The 17,490-nt window shown below is 40.7% G+C and overlaps 1 protein-coding gene across 9 annotated transcripts in view; it reads left to right on the top strand.

Moving 5' to 3' along the window:
- Positions 1-17,490, top strand: part of FTCDNL1 (formiminotransferase cyclodeaminase N-terminal like) — a 158,078-nt gene that overhangs the window by 40,252 nt on the left and 100,336 nt on the right. For 5 of the 9 annotated variants that reach the window (XM_019983769.2, XM_070769817.1, XM_070769825.1 and 2 more), the window contains exon 6: positions 1,777-2,710. The exons of 3 other annotated variants lie outside the window; for them this stretch is intronic. In XM_019983769.2, coding sequence (XP_019839328.2) covers positions 1,777-2,213 — 437 coding nt within the window. In that variant the 3' untranslated portion in view covers positions 2,214-2,710. Of the gene's footprint in view, positions 1-1,776; positions 2,711-2,738 lie in introns of those variants that run through there. One more of the 9 variants, XM_070769861.1, reaches the window with a different exon arrangement.

Genomic DNA, 17,490 nt, shown 5'->3' with positions numbered 1-17,490 from the left:
GATAAATTACATATAAATATCTGAACGTTGGCTAGGCATATCAAAGTTCTGGAATAGCAGAGCACAATAGACCCAATAGATATTTTGAATAATACTTAGTATAAGCTCCCCCCCCCCATATGAAACTCTATATATGTATACTTTTATATACACACACACATACTTTTCAGCAAACTCTGAGCATGATCTAGCTATTTGTTTGAATGGTGATAAAGGTGAGGCCACTTCTTGAGTCAGAATAGGGTATGTGTATCAGATACGAGGAAATGGGATTGTTTGTAACACTACCTGTTCAGGGGTAGAGGAGAGAGAGACTATGCTTGGATGCTTTCGATTAATGAATGACATTAGCACTGACAAAAAAAAAATTTCCAGTTGTACTCTGTGAAATGTTAAAACTGATATAATTCTCAAAGATATTTAGAGTAAGTGATTGGTGTATGAGGTTGAGAGAGATATGTATTGACTGTTAGGAAATTTAATTTTTATGAAATCAGCATTATGGAGAAATACTGTAATTTGATTCATTTCTGCAGAATTCCCAGTAGAAAGAGGCCCAGCCTCGGGAGTTGAAATGTTTCATTATGTACATGTGTGGGAAAAAGATGAAATGTGGTTTCCGTGTGCTGATTTTCTGTAAAGCGTCTATTAGTATGAGAGTACCCAGGCTAGGCAGCAAAGCCCCCAAACCACGGCTGTCAAGGGGAGAGTGAATTCAACAGGATCTCTCGTTGGATACTGACATCGTGAGCAATAAGTTTGAAAGTACTAAGAAAAAGCAATGACAGTAAAATGATGTTGAAATAGTAGCTAAAAAATTGTCTTATGCTGAAGATGAGGTCAGCCTTTTATCCTTCATCAATCCCTAGTCAACTTTGCTTTTAGAAATGTGAAGTTGCCCCACAATGAGGAAACTGCAAACCTAAGCTTTTTATACCAATGCTAATTTAACCAAGTTGTCCATCTTATAATGTAAACTATAATTAGAGCAGGGATATTTATGTCATATGAGCTGCATCATCCCCAAGGCAGGGTAAAACAGCTCTAGAGTAACTGGGCTCTGGAATAGCAATGACAGTCCTAGTCCCTTGGGAAGCCGAGGATGGAAGAAAGAGATGCCTCCAACTGGTCATACCAAGAAGGTATACATAGTGCCCCAGACCCTGCCCTGCCAAACCACATCATCATCAGACACAAGAGTCCCTTTGTCCTTCCCAATTCCAAGACTGTTTGTCACTTTTTAGTGACCTCCTTTACTAGCCAAGACTGTTGAGGTTCATTTGAATCTGATCTTAACCTAGCTCAGTGTTGACAGGTCTGTGTTTGGGGAGGAAGAGATGAATACAGAGTGTGATTTATTCCTGTCTCCCAGACCCATAGACCTGGCACTGAATTCCAGCCCCTGCGGAGATGACCTTGGAAATGAATGGAAGGCCAATACATTTTACTGCTATTGATATTTAATTTTCAAACGTGCCTTTTGAAATATCTGCTGATATTTTCAAAAGTCTGAGCTTTTCTTAATCATTCTAGAGTAAACATCCAGATACATTTAGAGTAGATAAAAATATCTACTTATAGCTCAGATAACTCTGTTGGTAAAAAATATGTATGACCTTTAGAAAATTCTTGAGTTGATAATGAGGAGTATTTCTGTGTATTATTTTAAAATAAAATCAAGTAAAGTTAATAGAATAGAAGAGAATTGGGTAAAGAATAGAATCTTCAAGATGAGGCTTTACTTTGCTTGACTAACATGCTTTTCTAATGATTCAGGCATCGGCGCTAGCCCATATGTGATGAACTGCAATGTTACCATAGATTCTCAAGACTTGGCTCTGGGAAAAGAAATTGCTAGTGCCATTCGGGGCTCGAATGTGAATGGACTGAAGGGCGTCCAAACGATGGCTTTTCCTCATGAAGGGAAAATTGAGATAGCTTGCAATGTAGAGAGTTTTGAAGATCAAGAAGTTACAGAAACCTCCGAAGGCTCTCAATACATGGCTTACAGTGTCCTTGGGGACCATTTTTATTATATATCTCCTCATTACATAGAAGCTCAAGTTAAAAAATTGGCAAGTGATCGAGGAATTGGTACGATAGGGAGAGCATTAATTGGATTTACACCCCAAGAATGCAAGAGCTGTGCTGAATATGCAATAAGAGAAAGTATTGGGGAGTTCTGGAAAATACGTGAAGGTGTTTTCATGTGATCCAATCTAAGGTTTCATTGAAATTGTAAGAAAAAAATATCAGGCATTGCGAACTTTTCTTATTGGCCTGTGAAGACAAGGAGAAGATCCAAGAGCTTGGTTCCAGGTGTGAATTGGAAAACTAGAAGCCTTCTCTGTCCAACGACAGCAACAGGTGTTTATAGATTGTAATTGCCTTATGATATTTCTAGTCATCACTGAAACTTTGTGAAATCTTCCTCTGTATCAAGTTCATGCACTTGGGTGTACTAGAAGCCTCCCTGAATGCGCTGGATAAAATGGCCATAGTTACAGAATCATCTTTGATTATCATGAACTAAACTAAAAACAGACTCTGTTTATTTGGTGTTCCTGAGCTCTTTATTCCAAAGTCCTGTATTCAACTCTCATTTTCTGAGTAATCATTTTTTTTTAATGTGCACTTTTAAAAATCAAGTACTAAGTAACTAAATGGGGAGAATTATAAACTAAAATTACCAAATAAAAGACTAATCATGTTCTTTTGTTCTTTCTTGTCTTGTTTAGGATGACCTACTGTTCATTCTGGAGATAATTCCAAAAGCCAGATTTGTCTAATTTTTTTATGTTTATGTGGGGATGTGGAATGGCGGTGTTGGGCATGACTTCAAGGGATTATATTGATCCTTTTTGGAATTTAAATGGAAGTCTGAAGGTTTAGGGAATTTATTACTCTTGAGTGAAGTGGAGGGTATTGGTGGAAGAGTTTTATTTGAAAGAAATCAAAATATGTTGCCTCTTTTTGAACTAAAAGAAGCCACTTGCTAATTCTGGCAATTTTATGTAAATCCTTAGTGCTTATGTTTTTTAGTACAAGGCGTTTTTCTATCTATAAAACACAATGAAATAAATTTTTCCATAGATTTTGTTTAGCAAAAAAATTGTGGTTTTGGCTAATAAGAGCACATAATGTGAATTTAATTAATTAAAAATAAAAGAGGTTGAACTCAGTCTTTTTATAGGATCCAGTGCATGCATGCATTCTCAGTTGTGTCCAATTCTTTGAGACCCAAGGGACTCTAGCCCACCACACACCTCTGTCCATGGGATTCTAGAGGCAATAATACTGGAGTGGGTTGCCATTTCCTCCTCCAGGGGATCTTCCTGACCCAAGGATCAAACCCAGGTGTCTTGTGTCTCCTGCATTGGCAGGGAAATTCTTTATCACTGAGCCACCTGGGAAGCCCATAGGATCTGGTAATCTATCCCATCTACATATTGGCTGCACTAGGTCTTCAGTTGTGGTGCGGGGCTCTTTCTTGCGGTGCATAGGCTTTCTCTAGTTGCAGCATGTGGGCTTTTCCTATTTCAGCTCATGGGCTTAGTTCCCCAACTAGAGATCAAAACCACATCCCCTGCATTGGAAGGCAGATTCTAAAACCAGTGGACCACCAGGGGAGTCTGTATCCTAACATACTTTTTTGACTTACATTTGACCCTTGACTGCAATTGCATTAATTTTATTTCAGAATTATACTTTTTGGGTGTTTTCTTTTTGCTGTCAATATAAATACAACAAAGATGGAGTAATAATGAACCACGTGTGGTTTTCAGATGCAAGGAAGTGTAGTTGCTGTGGTGAAAAGAGGAGATGCTCTCCAGTTAGACCCAGTGGATCTGGGAGAGCTGTGAAGTAGTCATGCCTTGCTTTTCTCTTGCTTTGGCAGAGGCCATGTGGCCTAATAGGACAAACACTGGACAGCAGATTCTGGCTTGGGTTCTGGCCCTTGTTATCTTTCATGGAGCTATAGTTTAATTACCTGTAAAATAGGGAAAAGAGTTTCCACCCAGATTGTGTTCTGGGGAATTAAATGGAAGTACTTTGTAAGCTGTAATGTAAAAATGAAATATCAGCACTCTTTCCAGATCTCACCTGGAGCTTTGCTTCAGTTTTGGTCATCATCATTAAGTAGGTGGGACTTCCCTGGTGGCTCAGATGGAAAGAGTCCACCCACAATGCAGGAGACCAGGACTGATCCCTGGGTTGGGAAGATTGCCTAGAGCAGGGAATGGCTACCCACTCCAGTACTTGTGCCTGGAGAATTCCATGGACAAAGGAACCTGGCGGGCCACACACCATAGGGTCGCACAGAGTTGGACATGACTGAGCGACTAACACTTTGATTAAGCAGGTGATTGAGAGTAAAAACACAGGATGTCACTGTGTCATTTGGGGATATAGTAGCAGTTGATTCATAAGCCATTTCCCTTCTTAACCTCTCCAGATTCATATCACTGTAGTCCAGACTGCTGGTTTTGAGCAAGGCTTATTTACAACCAAACATCTTTTTAATGGGTGTATAGAGTTTCAGTTCTTGAAGGCAAAAAAAAAGCAAAATTCTGGAGATGGATAGTAGTGATGATTGTACAGTAATATAAATACTTAATGCCACTGAACTACACACTTAAATATGGTAAATGTTATGTGTATTTTACAATTAATTATTGAAAATTATATATTAATTTCATAAAAGTTTAAAACAAAAAAAAATCTGAATAAGATAATTTCACTAACCCCACACTTCATAAATAAAATTTTGTCAAATTTGTAATATCCATTAAAGTATACAAACATGTAAGACCTGTTTTTCCCTTTTTCATCTATTATGATAAACTCAAGTACTACATTTGAGGCTTAGTTCATTGGTTTAAAATAGAGTTAATTAAATTTGGCCTATGATACAGCTATCCATTTAAAACAATAATTTACTATTTTTGTTACAAATAATTTTCAAAACCAGGACAATTTTACTCCTTACCTCTTGTTCATATTGTAATTTCCCTGTTTTTTCTATTGTCTTTCTGTCTTCCCTTTCTTTCTTGCTCCACCATGTTTCTCTAGAAAATCTGAAACAGTTGTAAGTTGCTGAAGGTTTATCGTAGGGACAGACGTGGTATCATCAGCTCTTTCTATGTATAAGCTGACAGAAGCAGCTCGGTTGGATCTATAATGATAAGCATTATCAAACTGGGTTGAGAAAATCTGACCAAACTACAGATACACAAACTAACAAATACCCTAATTCATATTAACTTTTCCTCATATTGCTCTATTACAAGCAGACCGACACTTTGTGCTAATGTTCTGCAGTATCTTGTCCACTGGACCTTAAAGTGTACATTGTATGGAATGTGGCTTCATAGCTTGTTTAACTGCCGTATCCTGCCAGATGACTTTGCCCATGACTTGTGCCTGTTGTAAACGGGACAGAATTGATGTAGACAAATAGAGTTTATGTTTTATTAACTCTTCAGTGTTTTTCCTCTACCCCAGTTTCCACTTCAACTTTTAGTTTGGTAGAAGAGGGATAGGAAAGCAAAAAGCTAGTCTACGAGGGTGATAAGGGCTTTTGTTGGTGCTGGTGAGGGGCAATGTCATTTGTTTCCATCCTGAATTTGGGCTTAACTCCACGATGTTAAAATGTCTTTAACATAAGGGGGAGGGGCGGGCTAAGTGAAACATAACTGTAAAATAAAGCAAAATGGGGGGTGATATTTTCATTCCTCAGCATAATGAAAAGCCTTGCTCTGTAATTGGTTTGTACTGTCTTGGAAGTGGTGTCCGTGGACCACAAAGGACCACTCTATGAGAGATCTGCAAGGAATTTATCATTCCCTCTGGCTGAGCCAAAGCAGGCTTGATATACAGTTTTGTTTAGTATAAATATTCTCATGTTACTGTTTACTTTGTGGGGATATGAGGATCCCACTGACAGGGTACGTGCTCCACTGCCTCGCTTTTAAAAGGCATTTATTTGACTCTGTTGTTTGTACTTGCCCAGAAACTTCAGAGAATGGCTCAGGAACTTGTTTGATAAGCATCCAGACCATGCTCCCGGAGTATGTCGTGCTTGGGGGTTAGAAAAGCTTATTGTTTTAAGCAGGCCCGCACATGGCTTCGCAGGAGCCCATTTTTCATAGGTAAGAACGTTTAGGACACTAACAGCAGTCTCTGAGAGTGCTCCCCTAAGGTACACGGAAAGGTCCTGGTGAGCATAGCTCTGGTTGAACTCAGCCTGATGTTGGATTACTCTGTCACTTCTTTTGCCCTATTTGCAGTATTTTGGGGCAAATTAGTTTACTGTGAGTTAAGATATGCATCAGAGACCTAACTATGCGATGAGTTTCTCTTTTTAAATGCGTGGTGTGTGTACGGTTCAGCTGTTGTCTCTCAGCCCACACTGACCATTCCCTGTACTGCTTATGCTGCCAGGACCCTGCACACCGCCTTTCTTTGCTAGCTGGTTCCCCGGAGCCAGACGTGAGGCCGCAGGGCTAAAGAAGCATAGGGGCTTGCTCTTGCTGCTTCCTTGCGGTTTCTGGCAGCCCCACCACAGCAGTGGCTCTTGACCTGATACAATGGCTCTTGGTTCCAGGCTCTAGCTTTTTTTCTTGGTACTTTCGGAACTGGCCTCATCAGGCCCCTCAGAAGTTCCAGCAGTGGCTGAGCCCCAGCTCGTCTGCAAGGCCTCTCTAAGCCTCTAGGCTCCAAGTACACCGCCTCCTCCCATGTTCCTCCAGCCTCAGGGCCTGCTGCTTCCTGCAGTTCCTTAGGTCTCTGGTACCAGGTTCTCTCTTAGCTCTTTTAGTTCTCCAACAACTGTTCCCCAAAATTTCAGTGTTATTTCTTTTGAAATACTTAGTGTGATTTCCGTCTTCCTGACTGGATCTTGTCAGAAACAAACTATCAACAGACCAAATGGAAGGAAAGGAGAAGGCAGAAGATACTCAGTGTGGATCTGTAGTTCCTGATGAAAACAGCTTGTTGATGATTACTCGCCTTCTCATTCGCATTGTAGTCTCTGAATTTCATCGTTTTCTTGTTGTCACATTCTGTGTTTCCTCTGAAGGTCTTGCTTTTCTTTCGGCTAATGGGAAGCCAGGTATTGAATTGGGAAGCCAGGTATTGAATTGGGGTAAGGATAGGAAATATGGTAAATCACTGGATGGAGTTTTCCAGTGAATGTCTTTCTTATAGTAGCTTATTGCACCATTAAAAATGTAGACTAATATTATTTAAAGAATTTAAGTCTTTTCAATCTTTTAATAGGGCATGTCTTTCCTTTCCTTCACCTGCCAGGTAGATGATGGTTTTTAGCTGGTGGTAGGCGCCTAGTCAAACATCTTTCTCAAATCTTCTCTGCACCATCCTACTGACTTTTTCTTAGGAAACCCCATATGCAACTAGTCACCATTTCCTAACTTCTTCTCTGTTTTCATGAAACCAACTCTCTGGAGAAAGTAATCACTATGATTTATGTAGTCTAGAAATGACCTATTGTTATAAAACTATATTGTTTCTAGTAAGTATAAAGAATTTTTATGAGACCCGGGTTCGATCCCTGGGTTGGGAAGATCTCCTGGAGAAGGAAACGGAAACCCACTCCAGTACTCTCGCCTGGAAAATCCCATGGACAGAGGAGCCTGGTAGGCTACAGTCCATGGGGTTGCAAAGAGTTGGACACGACTGAGCGACTTCACTTTTCACTCTCTGTCTACCCTAAAATTGTGTTTAATAGTTCAGCTTCCTGCATATCCACTCCACTATTTCATAAGGATAAAAGCAAGATGAAAGAGCAAGATGCAGGAAAGAAGTCTTCAGTGAACTCTTTTCACATGGTTAATTGTGCTTTCTTTCACTGAATTCCAACTAAGTGTCAAGGACCATTATGTGGTTTTCCCTAACAACCCTTTGGAGTAGAGGACTGTAAAGAAATAAAATCCCCAAAGTTCTTTTTAGCCCATCCAGTCAGTCAGGAGCCTCCTCCCACCATAATACCTATTCTACAGGTTTATACCACCGCTCTAACCCTAAACAGTGCAGGGGACCCACATCGTCAGGACTTCAGGCCTCTCCATCCTAGGCCTGGCCAGCTTTTGTCTCTAGTTTCAGAAACTGTATATCCAGTTGGTTGAACTTCCCCTTCCATGGCAGTTTCATAGGATGGCCCACCTCAAAATCCTGAAACTTCTAGAACTTAGACTGCTCTCCAGTGCCTCTGTACTCTTTTCTCATTTAAAATTTCTTTCAGATCTGTGTTTTACACAATTATGGTATATGGAGTTCTTGCCCATTTATTCCTTCCTCCTCCTGGAAGATCCATCAACATCTAGTTTCACTGTTTCCTTCCCTAGACCGGCTTCGCCTCCTCTGTAGGACTGATCCAGTGCTGCTGCTAAGTACATCCCTGCCTCACCAACTGAGGAGGTAGAGGATGAATCTCCCTATTCCCAGGTTTTTTCCAGATGAATTTCCATGGCTTGAGCCACAAAACTTGCCACAGTTAATGGGGAGATTCCTGAAATCTTCCTACTGTCCTGAAAGAGCCAAGATGGCCATAGGACCCAGGGTGATCCACACTGTGCTGTGCTGTGCTTTGCTTAGTCGTGGTCGTGTCCAGCTCTTTGTGACCCCATGGACTGCACCCTGCCAGGCTCCTCTGCCCATGGGGATTCTCCAGGCAAGAATACTGGAGTGGGTTGTCATGCCCTCTTCCAGGGGATCTTCCCGACCCAGGGATTGAACCTGGCTCTCCTGCGTTGCAGGCAGATTCTTTACCAGCTGAGCTGTCAGGGAAGCACAGGGTGGTCCCCATCGATATTTAAATCAGGGAGGAAAACTGCCACCAGATGGTGCCAAAACTGCAGCTAGGACCAGGGTGAATCTGAATTGTGCAGCCAGCACCCCAGAACTCCTGTAGAGTCTTTTGTTTTTTCTACTTTGAATTCATGTCCCCACACTTCATACAATTCGGTTTTTCGGACTTGACATGCTGGGTTGTAGCAGGGCTTTATTGATCTCTTGTTTGGCTTGCTGGCTAGACTGTACAGTCTCTGAGGGTAAGGCTTCATTCCCATGTATTTATTGAGCACCTACTGTGTTTTAGCAGGGCAAATATACCACTGTGCGAATGAAAGCTAAACTGCAAGTGCCCGCGCTTGTGTGAAGCCCTTGTGAGGCCTGGGACAGGCCCTGGTCATAAACTCATGGGCTTGTATGATTTTGTAAAACTTGCAAACATAAGATCTTTAGTCACAGTTTATTGAAACTGCTGTCTCTTCCTAATAATACTTCTTGGAACGTCTCCTCGTGACAGGTGATACTGGAGCGGCCAGCTCAGCTTCATGGGCTTCCAGCCTGCGCAGTAGCCCAGGGTGCTCTGCGTGTTTTAGTGTTCTGTTGTCATTGAAATTCTGAATAAGTTTTCATTGCACTGGGCCCCACAGATTATGTAGCTGGTTCTGGGAGTGGCCATGGGCACTTGGACGAAGTTAAAGGGAGGCTGGGTTGGGGATAATTAGGATTTAGTGTGATACATGTATGTGGTTCATAGTCACTTCCATTCATAGTTAAGTTACTGCCAACTCTCCCAGTAGGGAAATGGCTTCCAGGAATTACCGCCCCCACCCTCCCCAACTGTGATGGCTCACCCACAGTTGTGACACTCAAAACAGGGCCAGAGGCTTGTCACAAATGAATACGTCCTCTGATGTGCAGCACCAGAAATGCCTAAGTTGAGTAAAAACAAAAAACTGAGGCTCAGAGAGGTTAAGTGACTTCCTTGAGGTCATACAGTTGATAAGTTGCAAGACCAGATTCCCATTTAGGTTTGTCCTTTTTCAAGTTTGTGATTTTTACCCATTGCTCTCTAGTTTCTGGAGCAATGAGTCATTTCCTTTGAAACATCTTCTAAGACCATCGGGTTAGGATATAGGCTGCATAATGCCTGCTGTTTCTTTCAGAACCCACATCACAATAGTTTAAATACTAAAGTAAATGTCATTATTATGCTTTGCTTTCCATGGAGGAAACCTTCTATTTCATTTGCAGCATAGGGTCTTGGCATGTATAATCAGTATAATCCTTTCAGTTCAGTTCAGTCACTCAGTCGTGCCCTACTCTTTGTGACCCCATGGACTGCAGCGCACCAGGCTTCCCTGTCCATCACCAACTCCCAGAGCTTGCTCAAACTCATGTCCATTGAGATCCTTTTGGTCCACTAATTTTTGGAGATACCTTTGAGTGGCTTCTTGCTTCAGACATTTTCTTTCTCACCTGTCCTCTTCCCCACCCTGAGTGGAGGTGGTGGTGGGGTCTGGGAACCACAAAATGTTAGGCTCCGAGTTAACACCAGGGTGTGTGTGGTACATTCGGTAAAGGTGTGATGTTATCATTTCTTCATTCTCACCTTCATATGGCTGCCTGGTTCCCATTCTAGGTACCAGGTACCCAGTTCTAAGTGGGTAAGGGTGCTGGCCACATGCCATACATGTATCTGTTTCATCGTCTTATGGTTTTGTAAACTGAGGCTTCTTAAAATGGGGGAACACCTGTATCCAATTTTCCCTGGAATGTACAACTGAGTTCTCTTATACTCCTCATTTCAAACGAGGTTTTCTGGATAACACCATCTGGGAAATGTCACTTTGATTAAAGTAAATATGCAGCACAGTTAACACTGGGAGCCTATGTGAATTTCCCTAAGTAGCCACATCTTACAGAAGCAGAAGGCAGCCAGCCCTTTGGGTTGGGAGAACTTAAGAGTGTTGCATTCCACGCTTTGGTGTCAGCCGAATGGCAGTGTGTGGCCGACTAAGCTCTGAAGGGTTTTGTGTATTTTTCTTTTCTTAACATTGGGCATTTTTTTTTTCTTTTTCAGTTTATTTTGACAGTAAGAAAAAAATATATAAAAATAAAAAACCGAGCTTTATGATTGCCAAGTTTTTCTTCCAAACTAAGAAAAGAAACCAGTTGTTGAAAAATATGATGAATGGCATCCTTTGTTTTATTTTCAATGCAGCACACGAGGGCACTGCCATTGGAATGAGGCCAGATTCCCCAGGCAGGAGGGGGCCTTGGGCTGAAAGGAGACCCAGTGATTTTGTGGGGAGGGGGTCAGGTTGGTGTGTCAGGATTTCTTCTCAACTCTTGCAAACATCTCTTTGCTTGCTCACACGCCCATCCCTCCTCTCTTTCAGTCATTCTTTGTGTTTTCAGCACTTGCTACTGACTAGGATGTCGTCTGTTTTTAAGGAAACACCATTGGTACAATGTGGGTCTTTCAGCCTTTAAGTTGTGGTTTTCGCAGCTTCCACAGCTACTGACTTATTTGACTGTGGGATCATGTATGGTTGAGGGCAATAGTCGGTTGTTAATGTGTAAGCAAAACCCTATGATTGTTAGCATTATTCCTCCTTTATTGTTGTCTTGTCACCAAGTGGTTTGGGAGAGCCAAGGGGCAGAGTCTTCAGTTCTTTGTCTGCAAGTCAGCCTCAGAGCAGTCCCCTTCGGATCTCCCTCTGCCACCCACCCACGTGCTGGAACTAAGGGGAAGGGCTGGGTAGGGAGGACCACACTTCACTCTCAAGGAAGCAAGGGAAATGTCTCAGATGCCTTCAAAGCATCCACGTGTTTCCTAAGAAATTAAATCTAAAATTGCTCTGTGGATTTGGGTAAACCATAACCCAGCAGAAACTGTAGTGTTTCCCCAATTCGGAAGTCCCCTCTGAAAACTTTGTATACCTTGGCTGGCATATTTAACTCCTCTGTTATTAATTTTGTTTGCAAGGATGTTTTCCTCGCTAGACTGTGAGCTCTTTGAGACTATTTCATTCACCTTGGTAATACCAGTGCCTGGCGTGAGAAAATCTTTGTCAAATGAATTAATGTCCAAATAACTGAATTCAGAGCACTGAGAATGTCAGAACTAGTCAGCTCTAAGCATTGAAGGTTTAATCATTCATCAACAGACTTGAGGTTTTGTTGCATGAAGTTAAGTTACACCGAGGAGGTACGTTTAAGGGAAGGAACCATGTGGAACTTCCAGGGAACAGAAAGTCTGGCTCAGTGTATGTATGAGACTGCAGAAACAGGGTGGAGGCACTGAAATTCTTCATGAAGGCGCACAGGAAAGTGACTCCAAATGCAGACACCTGACTCTTAACTCCCCATGGAAAGGTCAGCAGAGGGCAACGTGTTAGTGTGAGTGCCTCCCACATCTTCCTGTTGGCATTACTTAGATTCAGACTGTCTTTTAAATGTCCTGTAGATCCACTTGAACAGTCTTTAAGTAAAAATGATGCCAGTTTCTGTTCTGTGGTTACCAGATTGGAGCTTTTCTCTCCCTGTTTCATTCAGTTAATTGAGCTGTGCTGTAAGGTTCAGTAATTTATTCTATGGAGTCTTTCTGTGCAAACAATTGCAGGCTGAGGCAAAGAGACGTAGCCAAATCTCTCCAACACTTGAAATGCAGAATTCGTGTTTTGGAAAACACCAGTGAGTCACTGTCCTCAAATGTCATCAATAAAAGACAGTCTCCATCATCAGCTTTTCATTAACTGAGCTCAGAGTTGCCTCTTCTTATTGCTTTCTACATGTTTACAGTATCTCATTCTTTCCTTGATTCTGGATTTTCACACCATATGGCCACATCTTTAAGTCATTTTTCAGCTGCTCTATTAAATAGTAAAATGAGATTCAGAACAGATTTCTTTGATTTTAAAATAGCATTTTGGGTGTGTGACTTTTTTGTAAATAAAAAAAATTAAAGCACTCCAAAGCATGAAATTTCAGGTATTCCTATCCAGACAGTGGAAGACATAGCTTTTTACTTCTTAGAGTAAATATATGTTTATCTCGTGGAATTTCAACTGCAATATAAATTGATTCATTCATCCTGCATATTGAAATTCATTTCTACTTGATTTAGCCTCCACTATTGCTAATGAGCATAGATTGAAAAGGAAATTGGAAGTATATCTTTTATCACTATTCAATATCATATTTCTCATTAGAAATGATTGCTATAGCTTATGAGCAAATATACTACCTATCAATAATGCTCTATTGCAATAATTGTGGTTGTGATTCTAATAAAATAAAATGTAGGATTTGTTTATGTTTTACTTTTTTCTGGGATATTTAGTTTAAGCTTCTTGAGAAGCTGAAAAGGAAAGAGTATTACTGGCCACATTTAGATCTCACCAGTGTAGAGTTGATTCATGAGGCTAAAAGCATTGAGTTCTACCATTTAATACAGCTTACTTTGTAAAGAATTAGACATTTAAAAGGCTATTAAATATTTACTGCTTTTTTTCTGAGCCAGAAGGGACATTTGAGGGTAAGCAGATTGGTTTTCTTTTGTTTTTTTTTAAAGAATAGCACTTAAAAAAAAAAATCACTGCATGAACAAATTTTGTAATATGAGTAAATCTGCCATTGATCCAGACTTTAGCAGCAGAGACTGTGTCAGTCACAATTAATCAGCTTGAGTATGTGATCTGAAATCTTCAATTACCCATTAAAATCTAGACATCAACTTGAAGAAATGACTGACCTAGAGTTGATTGTTTAAAGTTAAAACCAAGTGCACTCAACATCCAGAAGGTCAATAGTCTCTTAATTGCAATCCAGTGAAGTCAGCTTTAAGAAGTATAGAGTTTGTGAGTTTTATAAATAAAGTTCACATGTTTTGACTCTGATGGTGATACTATTTACTAGAGAAAGATACTTCAGTTGAGAATAAGTCCACTGAATGAGTATATTTTGTTTATTAATATTTTCTTAGTTCATTATTTAATGTGATACACAGGAAAGTAGCAATTTGGAGCAACCATTCTAAATAATTCTGGTAAAGTTATGCTTATTCTGAATTACTTGGTATATTCATTGTTTTTATTGTCACCATGATGAGCTTACACAAAACCTTAAATGACAGTAACAAAAAAATAAAAAATTTATTTTAAATCTGGTGTAAAATATTAAAATTGCAGTCATTTCCATGTGTTCTATTGTGTCATTTTTATAACATAAATCTCAAAGACATAGGAAATATCATCAAACATGCTGTGTACTATTTCCAGAGTATAAAGATTATCTTTAATAAACTAAAATTCAGGGGGCTTTGTGTTTTCCACAGAGCAAAAAATCCTCACCTCTAAGCATTTACTAAGCACCTAAAAGTTGTTGGTGGTAGAAAATAATATAGACCCAGTGCTTTTTCCTAAAAGTTTGAAATTAAGAGAGATGGCATTTAAATAAGTAAAAGAAGGGTGAGTGACAATGTGATAAATAGATCAGAGCGACCAGCATTCCCCAAATTCTGCATTTTCAGCCTGAAAGTGAGCACAGAGATCCCCTCCTTGAAGGAGACCCCAAAGAGGGATTGGAAGAAGTGCCTGTCTATTGTTGCTTTCAGGTCATTACCCGGCAGGAGGCAGCTTATTCTTCTCAGAAGAGTATTTATCAATAACTATTTATAGAACGTCTTGTGTGTGTCAGGCAGTGTTCTGGAAGATAGAGCTGTGAATGAGACAAGGCCCTTGCCCTCAGGGAACGTGCTTTTTAGTTGTTGTTGTTCGGTCACTTAGTCATGTCTGACTCTCTGCAACCCCATGAACTGCAGCACGCCAGGCTTCTCTGTCCTTCTCTATCTCTTGGAGCTTGCTCAAACTCATGTCCAGTGAGTCAGTGAGGCCATCTAACCATCTCATCCTCTGTCGCCCCCTTCTCCTCTTGCCCTTAATCTTTCCCAACATTAGGGTCTTTTCCAGTGAGTCAGCTCTTCTCATCAGGAGTTTTAGCTTCAGCATCAGTCCTTCCAATGAATATTTAGGGTTGACTTCCTTCAGAATTGAGTGGTTTGATCTCCTTGCTATCCAAGGGACTCTCAAGAGTCTTCTCCAACACCACAGTTCAAAAGCATCAGTTCTTTAGTGCTCAGCCTTCTTGATGTCCAACTCTTACATCCATACATGACTACTGGAAAAAACATAGCTTTGACTATATGAACCTTTGTCAGCAAAGTGATGTCTTTGTTTTTTAATACACTGTCTAAGTTTGCCATATCTATTCTTCTAAGGAGCAAGCGTCTTTTAATTTCATGACTGCAGTCACCATCTGCATTGATTTTGGAGCTCAAGAAAATGAAATCTGCCACTGTTTCCACTGCTTTCTAGTAATAGTCTACAAATAAATAAGTGAATAGAAAAAATGGTCAGGGGACTAACCGGTGGTCCAGTGGCTAAGACTCCACATTCCCAATGCAGGGGTTTGGGTGTGATCCTTGAGCAGAGAACTAGATGCCACATGCCACAACTAAGACCCTACACAACTGTCAGATGAAGTTTGACATAAAAATAAAAGCAGAATGAGGAGGATGTGGTTGTCTAGGGCAGTTTGCATCTTTGTAAGGTGGTCAGAGAATGCCTCACTGATAAGATGCCTTTTGAGCTGAGACAGGGCAGAAAGAAAGAGTACTTGTATGAAAGAAAGGCAGGGCAATAAGACAGCTGGAATAAAACAAACAAAACCCTCCTCTCTAGCTGCCTTGTGTTCAGTATGTGTTTGACATGGCATCACAACTGGGGAAGGGACAACTTACAAGAGTATTTAGGTCAAACGGTCCTTGATTCTCCAGTAAATACCAAAAGATCTACTATTTATTGAATGCCTTGTGTGGCAGGTATTGGGTTGGGTATTTTGCAGCAGTCTCCAAGTTGAACAAATTTTCAGTTCAGTTCAGTTGCTCATTTGTGTCCAACTCTTTTTGACCCTATGGACTACAGCATACCAGGCCTCCCTGTCCATCACCAACTCTGAGAGTTTACTCAAGCTCATGTCCATTGAATTGGTGATGCCATCCAACCATCTCATTCTCTGTCATCCCCTTCTCCTCCCGCCTTCAACTTTCCCAGCATCAGGGTCTTTTCAAATGAGTTAGCTCTTTGCATCAGCAGGCCAAAGTATTGGAGTTTCAGCTTCAGCATCAGTCCTTCCAGTGAATATTTAGGAGTGATTTTCTTTAGGATGGACTGGTTGGCTCTCCTTGCTGTCCACGGGACTTTCAAGAGTCTTCTCCAACACCACAGTTCAAAAGCATCAATTCTTCGGTCCTCAGCTTTCTTCACAGTCCAACTCTCACATCCATACATGACTACTGGAAAAACTATAGCTTTGACGAGATGGAACTTTGTTGGCAAAGTAATGTCTCTGCTTTTTAATATGCTGTCTAGGTTGGTCATAAGTTTTCTTCCAAGGAGTAAGCATCTTTTAATTTGATGGCTGCAGTCACCATCTGCAGTGATTTTGGAGCCCCCCAAAATAAAGTCTGTCACTTTTTCCACTGTTTCCCCATCTATTCCCCATGAAGTGATGGGACCAGATGCCATGATCTTAGTTTTCTGAATGTTGAATTTTAAGCCAATTTTTTCATTCTCCTCTTTCACTTTCATCAAGAGGCTCTTTAGTTCTTCGCTTTCTGCCGTAAGGGTGGTGTCATCTGCATATCTGAGGTTATTGATGTTTCTCCTGGCAATCTTCATTCCAGCTTGTGCTTCATCCAGTCCAACATTTTGCATGATATACTCTGCATATAAGTTAAACAAGCAGAGTAACAATATACATCCTTGATGCACTCCTTTTCCTATTTGGAACCAGTCTGTTGTTGTTCAACCAGTTCTAAATGTTACTTCCTGACCTGCATACAGATTTCTCAGGAGGCAGGTCATGTGGCCTGCTATTCCCATCTCTTTCAGAGTTTTCCACAGTTTGGTGTGATCCACACAGTCAAAGGCTTTGGCATAGTCAATAAAGCAGAAATAGATGTTTTTCTGAAACTCTCTTGCTTTTTTGATGATCCAGCAGATGTTGGCAAATTGATCTCTGGTTCCTCTGCCTTTTCTAAAACCAGTTTGAACATCTGGAAGTTCACAGTTCATGTACTGTTGAAGCCTGGCTTGGAGAATTTTGAGCATTACTTTACTAACATGTGAGATGAATGCAATTGTGTAGTAGTTTGAGCATTCTTTGGCATCGCCTTTCTTTGAGATTGGAATGAAAACTGACCTTTTCCAGTCCTGTGGCCACTGCTGAGTTTTCCAAATTTGCTGGCATATTGAGTGCAGCACTTTCACAGCATCATCTTTCAGGATTTGAAAAACTCAACTGGAATTCCATCACCTCTACTAGCTTTGTTTGTAGTGATGCTTCCTAAGGCCCACTTGACTTTGCATTCCAGCATGTCTGGCTCTAGATGAGTGATCACACCATCGTGATTATCTGGGTCATGAAGATCTTTTGTATAGTTCTTCTGTGTATTCTTGCTACCTCTTCTTAATATCTTCTGCTTCTGTTATGTCTGTACCATTTCTGTTTTTTATTGTGCCCATCTTTGCATGAAAAGTCTCCTTGGTATCTCTAATTTTCTTGAAGAGATCTCTAGTCTTTCCCATTCTATTGTTTTCTTCTATTTCTTTGCAC

The sequence above is a fragment of the Bos indicus genome, chromosome 2 (assembly GCF_029378745.1).
Source record: "Bos indicus isolate NIAB-ARS_2022 breed Sahiwal x Tharparkar chromosome 2, NIAB-ARS_B.indTharparkar_mat_pri_1.0, whole genome shotgun sequence".
Classification (NCBI taxonomy): domain Eukaryota; kingdom Metazoa; phylum Chordata; class Mammalia; order Artiodactyla; family Bovidae; genus Bos; species Bos indicus.
Note: the sequence above shows the minus strand (reverse complement) of the source record. Positions and strands in the feature narration are given on the sequence as shown.